The sequence below is a fragment of the Cibotium barometz genome, chromosome 33, assembly GCF_041138505.1.
Source record: "Cibotium barometz isolate CiBa-2024 chromosome 33, ASM4113850v1, whole genome shotgun sequence".
Taxonomy (NCBI): domain Eukaryota; kingdom Viridiplantae; phylum Streptophyta; class Polypodiopsida; order Cyatheales; family Cibotiaceae; genus Cibotium; species Cibotium barometz.
In genome coordinates, this window is record NC_141078.1 from 43,891,521 (window position 1) to 43,903,816 (window position 12,296).

At 46.8% G+C, this 12,296-nt stretch overlaps 1 protein-coding gene across 1 annotated transcript in view; it reads right to left on the reverse strand.

The window, feature by feature from the left end:
• Positions 1–12,088, reverse strand: part of LOC147619614 (plant UBX domain-containing protein 1-like) — a 51,909-nt gene extending 39,821 nt beyond the window's left edge. The window contains exon 1 of the mRNA XM_086773284.1: positions 11,929–12,088. Within this exon, the coding sequence (XP_086629410.1) occupies positions 11,929–11,979 (51 nt within the window). The 5' untranslated portion in view covers positions 11,980–12,088. The remainder of the gene's footprint in view (positions 1–11,928) is intronic.
• Between the last annotated feature and the right edge of the window lie 208 nt (positions 12,089–12,296).

The following is a 12,296-nucleotide window of genomic DNA, read 5'->3' on the forward strand; positions in this document are numbered from 1 at the left end:
TGCCAACAGGTGACTAGCGACAAGGCTCTTGCCAGAGATGGGAGATTTGCAGCAGCATAGCCACCGGGCACATTTGGCGTGCTAGATGCAACAAGGCCATCGAGGGTACCCATACTCCGCCGGTTGAGACCAACAGGAGCATATGGCTCGATATCATTTACACCCTCCGTGGTCAATGGGGGAAGCTTCAAGGAGAATCGCATGCAGAAGCGGCGGGAAGCCTTCTTGAGACTTTAAAGTTTGGAGGCCTAGCCCTTTTCTCACAGATAGAGGCGGTGACCCCATTTGGCATTACGGACCACCTGTGTGGTTGTTCCTCCCCCCTCCCCCTATATGAGATAGCCTTCTCCTCATAGAGCGGCCAGCCGGAGGAGAAGCATCTCTTCCCCTTTGATCACTTGTTTCCCACCCTTATATGAGGCGAGTTTGTATCTAGCCTGTCGTGGTTGTACTTAGCCACTTGTGGCTGATTTTTCTTTAACTAATTGAAGTATCTTTTTCCCAAAAAATAAAAAATTAATCATCATGGTCAAACAGTTCTGTGTTGCTAGAATAACCATCGATTTTGGAAAGTTTAGTCAAAAATTCAGGCAAACATATTTTCAATTATCATCATGGTTCCTCAATGTTTTTGAGGTTAGCCACAATGCCATTATACATAATGATGTAGGACTATGAACATGTATGTTACCTGTAGGAGGCCTCCATGGCAGCTGCTCCGTCATCCCCGACTGAGGCCGCCGTTGCTTGCTTATCTTTTTCCGATGCGGACCTTCAGATCCTCGCCCACGACTATTGCAGCACTAGAGGCCTCCACTCTGGTTTGCAAGATTGTCGGTAGCCGCCCCGCGCGTGGCCAACTCAGGGATCTTCTTCAGACTAGCCTCCTAGGCGCGCCTGTAAAGATCACAAACATTCATCCTTTGGGGTGTGGCTACCACTAGGTTGAGTTCAACTCGCCAACGGCGTGTGATCTTGTCATGCAGCTGAGCCCCGTTGCATTGCATACGGCCCAGGTCTTCTTTGCACAGTGGCAGCACGGCTTCGACTCGGCATCCGACCCTCTCACTAGAGTTTCATGCTTTCCCGTGACTGTCTGTTTTCCAAGCCTCAAGAAGGAATACCTTCCTCTTCTCCCAGTGATAGGTGGTACCATCGGGAGAGTGATGGAACCCCCCCCCCCCCACCGCTGCCTCGGCCCTCGCACAAGCAACCGGGATTCCATCTCTCCGCATCTATGTTGCCTCGCCGGATTCAGTGCCTCACACGATTTCGATTCCCAGTCTTCGGGGCCACTCCATATTACAGATAATGGACTATTCCGGCCTTCCAGGCCAATGTTTCATTTGCAGGCAGATGGGTCGTCTGGCCAGAGCTTGCCCTCGGCGTCAGACTAGGAGACCGCCCCCGGTGGTTCCCCCTCCTACTTCCTGAAGGCAAAAGGGGTGTTAGGGTTAGGGTTTGGAGATGCTGCAAACAGGCGTGGAGTGCAACAGAGAGAGAACACGACTTCTTTGTATTCAGCTTAATGAAAAAGTGAAGTACAATAGCCACATAATAGTGACCTAAAGAGATGTGTTCACATGTCCGACCATAAAATGTGCCGGGTGGACCAAAACACCTATAAACTGAATATAAGTGAAACTAAGCTAAACTAGGGGAAAAAACCTCCACTAACTGAAGTAAAAAGTGCCCCAGTAATCTACTGATGATCACTAGCACTCCTCTGGGTGCATACACAGCATAAAACCCAACAAACCCCCCTAGAGTGATATGTGATCACTGTACATCATCCACCAAAAGGAAACAAATTCAAAGCACTGCGGAATGCTTCGAATTTCGGACGTGGTAATGCCTTGGTGAAGATGTCTGCCACATTCTGATCTGTAGGACAGTAGATCAGACTGATATCTCCTGCCTGGAGTCTCTCCCGAACAAAATGATAGTGAATCTCAATGTGTTTCGTGCGAGCATGAAACACAGGATTCCTGGCCACAGCAATGGCACTTTGACTATCAGTATAGATAGGTGTAGGCTCCTCCACTGAAATATCCATATCAGTCATGAGACGACGCAGCCAAACACACTCAACAGTAGTAGTGTAGGCTGCTCTGTATTCTGCCTCACAAGACGAAGTGGCCACTGTGGTCTGTTTCTTGCTTAGCCAAGAAATGCATGAAGAGCCAAGAAAGAAACAATTTCCACTAGTGGAATGTCTGGTATCAAAATCACCAGCCCAATCTGAATCACTGTAAGCGTATAACTACATGTCACCCCCCTCAGGATAAAGCAATCCAAGAGACAAGGTATCCTGCAAATAACGGAATACACGCTTCACAGCTTGCCAATGTGACAACCGCGGGCTGTGCATGAATCTGCTCAACTGAGAGACTGCATACTGAATATCTGGCCTTGTATTACACAAGTAAATAAGGCACCCAACAGCCTGAGCATATGTAGTGGCATCAAAGGAAATACTGTCATCTTGTAGTGACAGTTTCATCCCAGGCTCCATAGGAGTACTAATAGGCTTGCAATCCTGAAATTTAAACTTCTCCAGAAGTTTAGCAACATACCGTGATTGCAATAACCCAATGCCTTTGTTATCCTGCACAAACTGTATGCCCAAATAGTAATGTACATGCCCCAAGTCAGACATGTCAAATGTCTGTTGCAGTATCTCTTTGAAAGCTGCAATTTTGTCATCATTTGATCCCATGAGCAAGAGATCATCCACATAAAGACTGATGACCAGCAAATCTGTCTCTTCTTTCTTTACATACAGAGTGGCTTCTGATGGACTGTTCACAAATCCCTGAGTGAGTAGGAAAGCATCTATTTTTGCATACCAAGCTCGTGGAGCTTGTTTCAAACCATACAAGGCCTTTTTCAGCCTGCATACTTTCCCCTCATGACCATGTTCTGCAAAACCCATGGGCTGAAATACATAAACTTCCTCCGCGAGGTCCCCATGTAGGAATGCAGTCTTTATGTCCAACTGGTGAACAACCCAACCACGATGTGCAGCCAATGCAATGACACGCCTAAGTGTCGACATACGGGATGTAGGAGCAAATGTCTCCTCATAATCAATGCCCTTCTTCTGTGCATAGCCCTTTGCAACTAGACGGGCTTTGTACCTGTCAATGGATCCATCTGCATGTCTTTTCAACTTATAGACCCACTTAGTACCAATTGCTTTCTTGCCTTTGGGCAGATCAACCAAATCCCATGTTTGATTCCTTTTAATAGAATCAAGCTCATCCTGCATGGCTTTGTTCCAATGCACATTATCTCGTGCATCCACAAATGAATCACGCTCATCATCATCCTGTAAACTGGCTGCCATAACCAGATTCAAATCCATGATGTGTGCATGCTCATTGGTCCGTGTCTCCCTACGAGTACGACCAGCAAGAGGACCCTCTAAATGGCTATCCTGTAATGTCCTCAAATACCATCTAGGTATGTGTCTGACCTGTGGTGCCTGCTGCCCCATATTTGGTTCAGCTTCTGGCTCAATTTGCTGCTGAATTTCTGCACCACCTACATCATTTGCTGGCTGTCCTGTACCCTCATGAGTTGGATCACCAACTGTGGAATGAAACTCCTGCTGAATTTCTGCACCACCTACATCATTTGCTGGCTGTCCTGTACCCTCATGAGTTGGATCACCAACTGTGGAATGAAACTCCATAGGTAGTAGACCTTCAAACACATCATTTTCAGCCTGATTTGCCTCATAACCAGCCATGGATATTTCTGATTTTTCATCAAAAATCACATCCCGACTAGTGAATATCTTCCTGGATTGTGGGTCATATAACCGGTAGCCCTTGCTCTCACGGCTATACCCAACAAAAATGCATTTTGTGGCTTTATCATCCAGCTTCCTCCTCAACTCTTTGGGTATGTGTGCATATGCAAGACACCCAAAGATACGAAAATGCGATACAGAAGGCTTGCGGCCATGCCAAGCCTCAAAAGGAGTAATGGAAACCAATGCCTTTGTGGGACATCGATTCAAAATATGACAAGCACACATGACAGCTTCCACCCAAAAGATATGTGGTAGCCTTTTTGCCTTTAGCATACATCTGGCCATCTCCATGAGTGACCGATTCTTCCTTTCTGCAACCCCATTCTGCTGTGGAGTGTAAGGAGTAGTATACTGATGTTTTATACCTCTACTCCCAAGAAAGGAATTCAACATATGTGACATATATTCCCCCCCTCGGTCAGAACGGAGAGTCTTGACCTTGCATCCTGACTCTATCTCAGCAAGTGCTACAAAGGCCAAAAATGCATCATATACCTGTGATTTCTGTGTCAAAGGATAGACCCAGCATATACGAGAGAAGTCATCAATAAATGTTGCAAAATAGAAGCAACCACCTAATGACTTCGTCTGCATGGGACCACATAGATCACTGTGTATAAGCTGCAACTTTGCAGTTGCTCTTAGAGCCTGATCACGTGGGAAGGAAAACCTATACATTTTTCCCAAAATACATCCTTCACAAATGTGATCTGGAGGCTTCTCCATGAGAGGTAGATCTGTAAACATGTTATGTCGCTGCATAAGCATAAGACTACCAAAATTTACATGCCCCATGCGAGCATGCCATAACTCCGCATCAACCATAGCTGGAGTAAGAGTGAATGCATTATAAGCAGACTGATCCACTGGCTGAAATGCATCCAACTGATAAAGTCCATGACATAATGTACCAGTAAGCATCAAGGTCAAGGCATTAGCTTTGTCTCTGACCATGCATTTATCATCATCAAAGTGGACTTGCATACCACAATGTACTAAAGAAGAAATGGACAACAAATTCTTCTTTATCCCTGGTACATATAAGGCATCTGTAAGGCGGAGAATGGAGCCATCAATGGCTGTGAGCTGAATCTCCCCAATGCCACGAACTGGATATGAAGCATTGTTGGCACACTGAACAGTTTTGCCAACAGGGGCAAGGCCAACATGACTAAACAAATCCCTGCGAGATGTGATATGCTTTGAGGCACCACTATCAAAATACCAAGTACATGCATGCTCTGTCATACTGAGTGCCTCTGAAGACCAAGAGGCATCATAGCTGCATGTATAAAAACAGTAATCCCTGTCCTCAACAAAAGAAGCAGTCTCTGGAGGAGCTTTAGAAGCATCATTAACAAACATCCCAGCTTCCTTTGCCTTCTCTTTGGCAATCCTCTTCCTACATTCAGTGATGTAGTGACCTGGCTTCTTACAGTAATGACATTTGCCCTTCTTCTTGGGCTGTCCATCACCTTTCTTGGTATCCTGTGAAGAACCACCATCACCTGAATTCAGATTTGAACTCTTTGGCTGAGTTTTTCCTTTCCCCTTTTGACCTGTAGTAAATGCTTGTTCAGCATTCGTGTTCATATTCATATTCTTCCTCATTTGCTCTTCTTGTAGCAAGAGAGCAACAAGTTCCTGATACTTGAGGGATTCAACAGCATTCCTCATGCTGAGGTTCAAAGAGGTATGAAAAGCCAAGTAAGATCTTGGCAAAGAGTGCAAGATGGTGGACACAAGCTGTGTCTCAGGAATAATCTCATCCACATTGATGAGTTGCTCTCTCAAATCCTGCAACTTGTTTAAGTGGTTAGACATATCATCTCCTTCATTCATTTTCTGATTTTCCAGCTCTCTTTTCAAAAATGAGATCCTAGTCTCATTACGAGCAGCATACATCTGCTCCAAAGTCACCCATGCATTCTGTGAAGAGCCAGCTGAACGAATATGAGGTATAATAGACCTCTGTACTGACAATGCAATGAGTGACAAAGCTTGTGCATCCCTGGCATCCCATGTCTTTTGAGCATTTGTTCTTTGAACAGGCAATGGCTGTCCTGGAGCCTGTACCTGTTGTCCTCGTCCACGAGCACCCCCTTGGGGAGGAGTCTCTGGAGCCAATGGACCTGGACGTGGTTCATCACCACTAACAAAATCCCAAAGACCTTTTGCCACAAGCACATTTTTCAGCATAAAACTCCACAAGGAGTAGTTTGTGCCGTCCAATTTGTCTTCCTTAGACAAATACGTGAATACATCACTCTGCTGTTGATTTGCCATTATGCCTACGCACAATGTTGTACCTGTGTATCAAAAAACCCAATAGCAAGAACCCTGAAAACAACCGTACTCCACTGAATCCAGTTCACCCAAATATGCCTGCACTCTCAATCCTCTGAATGTGCAGCTCAATGCACCAATGACTGAGTAGAGCAACAAATGGCGTACACAATGCCAAAATGCCCCAAAAATGCCCAAATTTACTGCACGCAAAACTGTGCAAAAAACCTGTAGACTTCCTTGCTAGAAAGTCTGCCTGTTGTGCCTGTATATTTTCACAGAGAAAATAGTATTGCCCAAAAACAGAATTTTTAATGCTTACCACAGATTGACTGAGTAGCTTGTGGTACTTATGCAGGTACAGTCCACCAAAGAGCAAGTACACTTGACTGTACTGTGCAGGTACAGTCGACTTGTACTACACAAGACTGATGGCGACTGCAGGCAGATTCTGTGCAGGTACTGTGCACGTACTAAAGTCGGCTCTGACAGGTACGGAAGCTGCACAGTGTAGAGCAAGGCGACCAGGTACAGTATACGGGCTAGCAGGTATAGTACGGTGCTGCAGCAGTCGACTGAATACAGTCGACCAGCGCTGACAGGTACAGTCGGCGCTGACTGTACGGAGCAGGTACAGGTGTACGGAGCAGCTTCGTGCGCTGACTTGTGCAGTCGGCGTTGACAAGATGCAGTCGGCGCTGACTGTACGGGCTGTACGGAATGCACGACTCCTGCTGGCGGCGGCGAACAGGTACGGAAGCTGCAGCTGTACGGTTATTGCAGATGGCGCACTGTGTACGGACAGATGTACGGGCAGCTGTACCAAATGATGACGAATGTGTACAAGCAGGGCAATGGCAAGCCTTCAATGCTCTGATACCAAATGAAGGCAAAAGGGGTGTTAGGGTTAGGGTTTGGAGATGCTGCAAACAAGCGTGGAGTGCAACAGAGAGAGAACAGGACTTCTTTGTATTCAGCTTAATGAAAAAGTGAAGCCACATAATAGTGACCTAAAGAGATGTGTTCACATGTCCGGCCATAAAATGTGCCGGGTGGACCAAAACACCTATAAACTGAATATAAGTGAAACTAGGCTAAACTGGGGGAAAAAACCTCCACTAACTGAAGTAAAAAGTGCCCCAGTAATCTACTGATGATCACTAGCACTCCTCTGGGTGCATACACAGCATAAAACCCAACACTTCCTGCTCGGATCCTCACCAGGGGGCTGAGGGAGGAGCATGTTCCCAGACCACAAAGCACCAGGTTCCGACCATGGATGACCCATCAACCGGAGAGTGGCAGACGATTGGCCCCCACCCGGGTCGCTGGCCGAGCGTCGCCGTTGTACGCCCAAGGATGGCAGCATGCAGGAGGATTCGGTTCTGTCAAAGAACCATTTCGAGCACTTATCACAGCACCCGCCCGCAAACGGCGGGCCCCCTCCAGTCATGGAGAACATCCCCCCCCCCCCCCCCCCCCCCCCCGCCCCCCGCGCGATGTGGCGGCCGATTCCTCATCACTTCTCCTCCTCGCCCTCAATGCCCAAAGGGGCAGGTTGACCCCACCCTCTCTTCGTCAAGCCTTCCCCAGCAGCCTTCCTCTTCGATGGATACCTCTCATTAGCGTCCGTCTCCAGCCTCTTCGCCTTCCAACTCCGCCCCGCCTCCCCCACCCTCGCCTCCGACTCTACCCGCAGTCACTCCATTTGCCCCTTCCTCTTCCTCCGTGCCTACCATCCCCCCCCTCCCTCCGGCTCTCCAAAGCATTCCCTGTCGGCCCATGCAGCCCCTGATCCGAAGAGGAGACAGCCAGCAAGTTCCGATCGTCGTCTGATTCATCGTTTCTCAAAGCCGGTGGAGATGACCATTGCAGCCTCACCAGTGAGGGCTCTCCCACCTCAATCTCTAAGTGCGCCCCCCCCCCCCCCCCCCCCCCCCCCCAGGATCTTGGGGCAGCCTGTGGATTATAGTTTCTTCCGGTGTCTTCTGATGAAAGGGACAGACAGGTTTGAGGAGATTGTAGCCCCTATTCGGGTATGTGTTGTGGTCTTCCACCACTCCAGACCCTCTATGCCAGAGAAAGGCGCGATGATCTTCTCTTTCCCCTTGAGCACAACCCCCAAGACAGAGTGGGATCCAAGATCGGTGGCCGCTACCATTCAGGACGGGCACCTGAGCTATCGCATCATCTGCAGGATCTCCGCATCACCAACGTTCTTACTCATCTATGGCCTCTAGCCATGATGGAGCTTAGCCCACAAAGACCAGGGAGGGGAGATTGTGACCTCCATCCTGGAGGTGCTGCTTTTTGTGTTCATGCATACCTCTATCGCAGTACCTTCCCCCCCCCCCCTTACAGATATCTCCATTATGATCGATGGAGCACGGAGTAAGCATACTCTCACGCCCGAGCAGAGTGGCAGTACATGGAGGGCAGGATCCACGCCCACTTGGCGCAACTTCGCACCAGATTGTGACTATTCCCCGTCTAAGCCCGCGCCCAAGACTCTTCGAGTGGAGGGCACTTCCACCTCTCATAGAGATTGATATGAGGATTGTCTCATGGAACATTCAGGGCTTAGGGGGACCTCAATGCTTTCAGGGACGAGGCGTCCTTAGAGGAGAGTTGTGTAGGCATATGCTCACTTATGGTAGTGCTATGTGTGAACAGGGCTTAACCAAGGGCACTTTTTCCCATGTGGTTTTTCCCCTTGGACATCAAGTGTGAAAGGACACTCTTAACATATAATATTCTGTACTTCTATATTATATTGATGTGGCACACATGCAAGGGTTGACTTGCATTTTGTGGATACCACACTTTTGGCTCTCTCTCTCTCTCTTGAGGATTATGTTATGGCTATGCCGAGCTTTGTTTCATGCATTGAGGACTTCGCAGTTGGATCTCGGCCCATTGGGGTAGTAGTGGATCATGCATTGTTGACATTGACCATCTCTTTTCACTTAACCACAGCTCAGAGGACACGAGGGGCAGATCACACTCGATATACTTTTACTTCAGAGACTGATGCTGTCTACAGAGATGGGATTTATAGACGTCTGTACACAGAGGAGCCAGGGAGACCTTTGGAGGAGCTGACCCATATACTGACAGAGACTTTACAGGATGCAGCGAGAGAGGCATATCCACATACTCAGCCTGGACAGAGACAGCGTTCTGGGTGTATGCCCCAGAACAGCTGGTATGATGAGAAGTGCAGAGAGACAAGAGCCCGACTGCAGCGGGAGGTTGCTTTGGGAGTCACTACTCACCGACGGTCACGTATTGCCTTCCGGCGCCTTGTGCAAAGGAAGAAGCGGGCCTTCCTTGCTCAGCTAGAGCAGGAATTATACCAGCTGTTCTTGAGCCAGGATTCGAGGGAGGCTTGGCGTTTGTTTCATGAGTCCTCCCTTGCTTTGGCCATCACTTCTACAGAGGTCTGGGGTAGTTATGCAGCATCTCTATATACAGTTCCTGGACAAACACCTTTTCCTGACCCGCCAGCACCATGCCCACAGACATGTACTTTCTTTACCGCAGAGATGGTAAGGAAGGCCATTGATAGGATGAAGACTGGGAGAGCATATGATCATGATGGATTGGTCGCTGAGCACTTTATTCATGCGAGAGACATGCTGGCAGAGCTTCTAGCAATGATGTTCAATCGTGCATGTGTGAAGGCTTACCCGAGACTTGGAGTATGTCCACCATCGTGCCTATCTTCAAGTCATGGGACCCTATGGAGCCACGGAATTATCGCACTATTATGATTGGTCACACACTAACACGATTGTATGCATCCATTCTTGAGCAGCAGTTGAGTAGATGGGCAGAGAGAGAGGGCATTCGAGCAGAGGGACAGGCAGGGTTCAGGAGAGGTTTCTCTACTCTTGACCACATCTTGACTCTACGGGCCATTATTGAGGAGGGCAGGTCACATGGGCGACGGATTTATTGTAGCTTTGTGGACTTCCGCAAAGCATTTGATACAGTGCCCAGAGCCAGATTGATGAGGCGATTACAAGAGATGGGGTACCCACAGAGCTCATATGGGGGATTATGGCTTTATATAGATCAGTTTTGCAGGACAGGTACGCACCCCAAAGGGGGTCTCTACTTTGGTTCACTCCACTATAGGAGTGAAGCAAGGTTGCCCGTTATCTCCTTCATTGTTTGGTATGTATGTGGATTAGGCTTCTAACTACATTGAGAGATTGGGCGACAGAGGAGCCCAGCTAGCAAGTACATGGATCCCACTATTGATATTGTGTTGATCTCTGACTCCCCTGAGGGTATGCAGCGTCATTTGGATGCTTTACATGAGTTTGCACATGATAGTGGATTGTCTGTCAAGGAAGTGGATGAAAGAGTGAATAATGGGGAACTCCTTATATAGTGCATGAGGAAACTGGCTGACTGCCTCTAGGGCTGGCCAACTGGCCCTGGACAAATAAATAGGAGAAAAATCCAGTAAAATCCCTGATAAATAAAAACACTGAGATGCACGATTCTAACACTCCCCTGAATGAGATAGCCTTCTCCTCACAGAGCAGCCAGCCGGAGGAGAAGCATCTCTTCCCCTTTGATCATTTGTCTCCCGCCCTTTTATGAAGTGAGGCTGTATTTAGCCCGTCATGGTTGTACTTAGCCCTTTGTGGCTATTTTTCTTTAACTAATTGAAGGATCTTTTTCTCAGAAAAAAAAAAACAGATGTCTCCCTATAATGGATAAATCTTCGTAAGTGCTAAAATTTAAAGACAAAAAGGGGCTACAACTAAAAAGCAGCATAATCATTTCCTCTCCTTGAGCTTAAACAAAAGTAAGATTGCATAAAGTAATGTCCACTTGCTCAAAACATGCTTGCGCTTTCAAAGAGGTTAGCCATGGCTAGAGAAGAAGAATCCCTTAAGAGGCCTTGCAACCAGTGGCCTTGCCCTGTCTAGCATCTCCTTTGAAACCCAAGTCTTGAACCTCATCTACAAAAAATCTTGAGCCTTTCACAAGTTAAAAGGGTAGATATCTAAGTGAAACCGGTGAATGTGAGGCCTGACAAAAGCTTCTCCTAAGATTTGGAAATTGCATTAAAAGAAAGACCCTTGGCATACAACATACCACTTAAATATCAGAGCTGTGTAAGGTGCATTGTTGATTTGATCCCATACATATATCTTAGGATGTCTTTGATCCCATACAAAAGCTAAGACTTGGACACAGCATTGGTATATGCTTTGGATCACATATTACTCAAATTCATTCAAGTAGGGCTGCAAGAAAACGCATAGAGAGCTGTGTAAGGTGCATCACCTGTATATTCTCTTGTCGATCGGATATGGAAGTCATTCTGCGATGGACTGGCAGATTTAAACTAATAATTGTGAATCTTCTTTTCGTTAATGCAAGGATGAACACATGTATGATGGTGTAATGGGGTGCACTATGAGGGTAGCCTCTAGATCATGCAGCAAGGACTACAAAACTGTCCATATCATAGCCATAAGGGGAGTTAATGTGGACAATCACCTCTACAGAGTCATCTGGCCATGAGATAGCAACAATTTCTATGCTTCTCCAGCACTTACTTTCACAACTTGGATTAATTTAAGACCAGAAAACTTTTTTAGCCCCTAAATTTCTGACATCACTGTCTCAACAAAAGCATCTCTCTCTGCTAAAAAGCAAACTTAAACAGAAAGGATAGCTAATCAGCTCAAACTCTAATTTAATCCTAATCTGCGTTGCATCTCACAAAACAGGAATCGAGCTATGGAAAGAAGAGAAGCTACAATGTACGGCAAAGACATAGAAAACTGAAAGATTACCTGGGCCTCGGCTGCATCCTTGATGCTAGTTTCTTCCAGTGATCCGTCCATGTTTGCAAGGGAAAGGGAGCAAGATGTTCAGACGCTTTTACCGTGATGTTGGTTTTGCATTTGGCATTTTTGGCTTTTAAATGGACAATTTTTTTTATTTTTTTTTTGTGCCTCTAAGGCTCGGTGGGTTTGATCCAATAAATAAGGCACCAAAATCTTTTTCTTGCTTGCATTTATTTAGTAATGCTTTGCTATTGATAAAATCTTATTTTAATCTTACAAATATATTGTAACGGTCAGTTTCAGTCCACTTTTATTAAGGCACAAATCTTCATTCATATTTGGAAACACTACACGTGGCTTGCATGAATGATGGT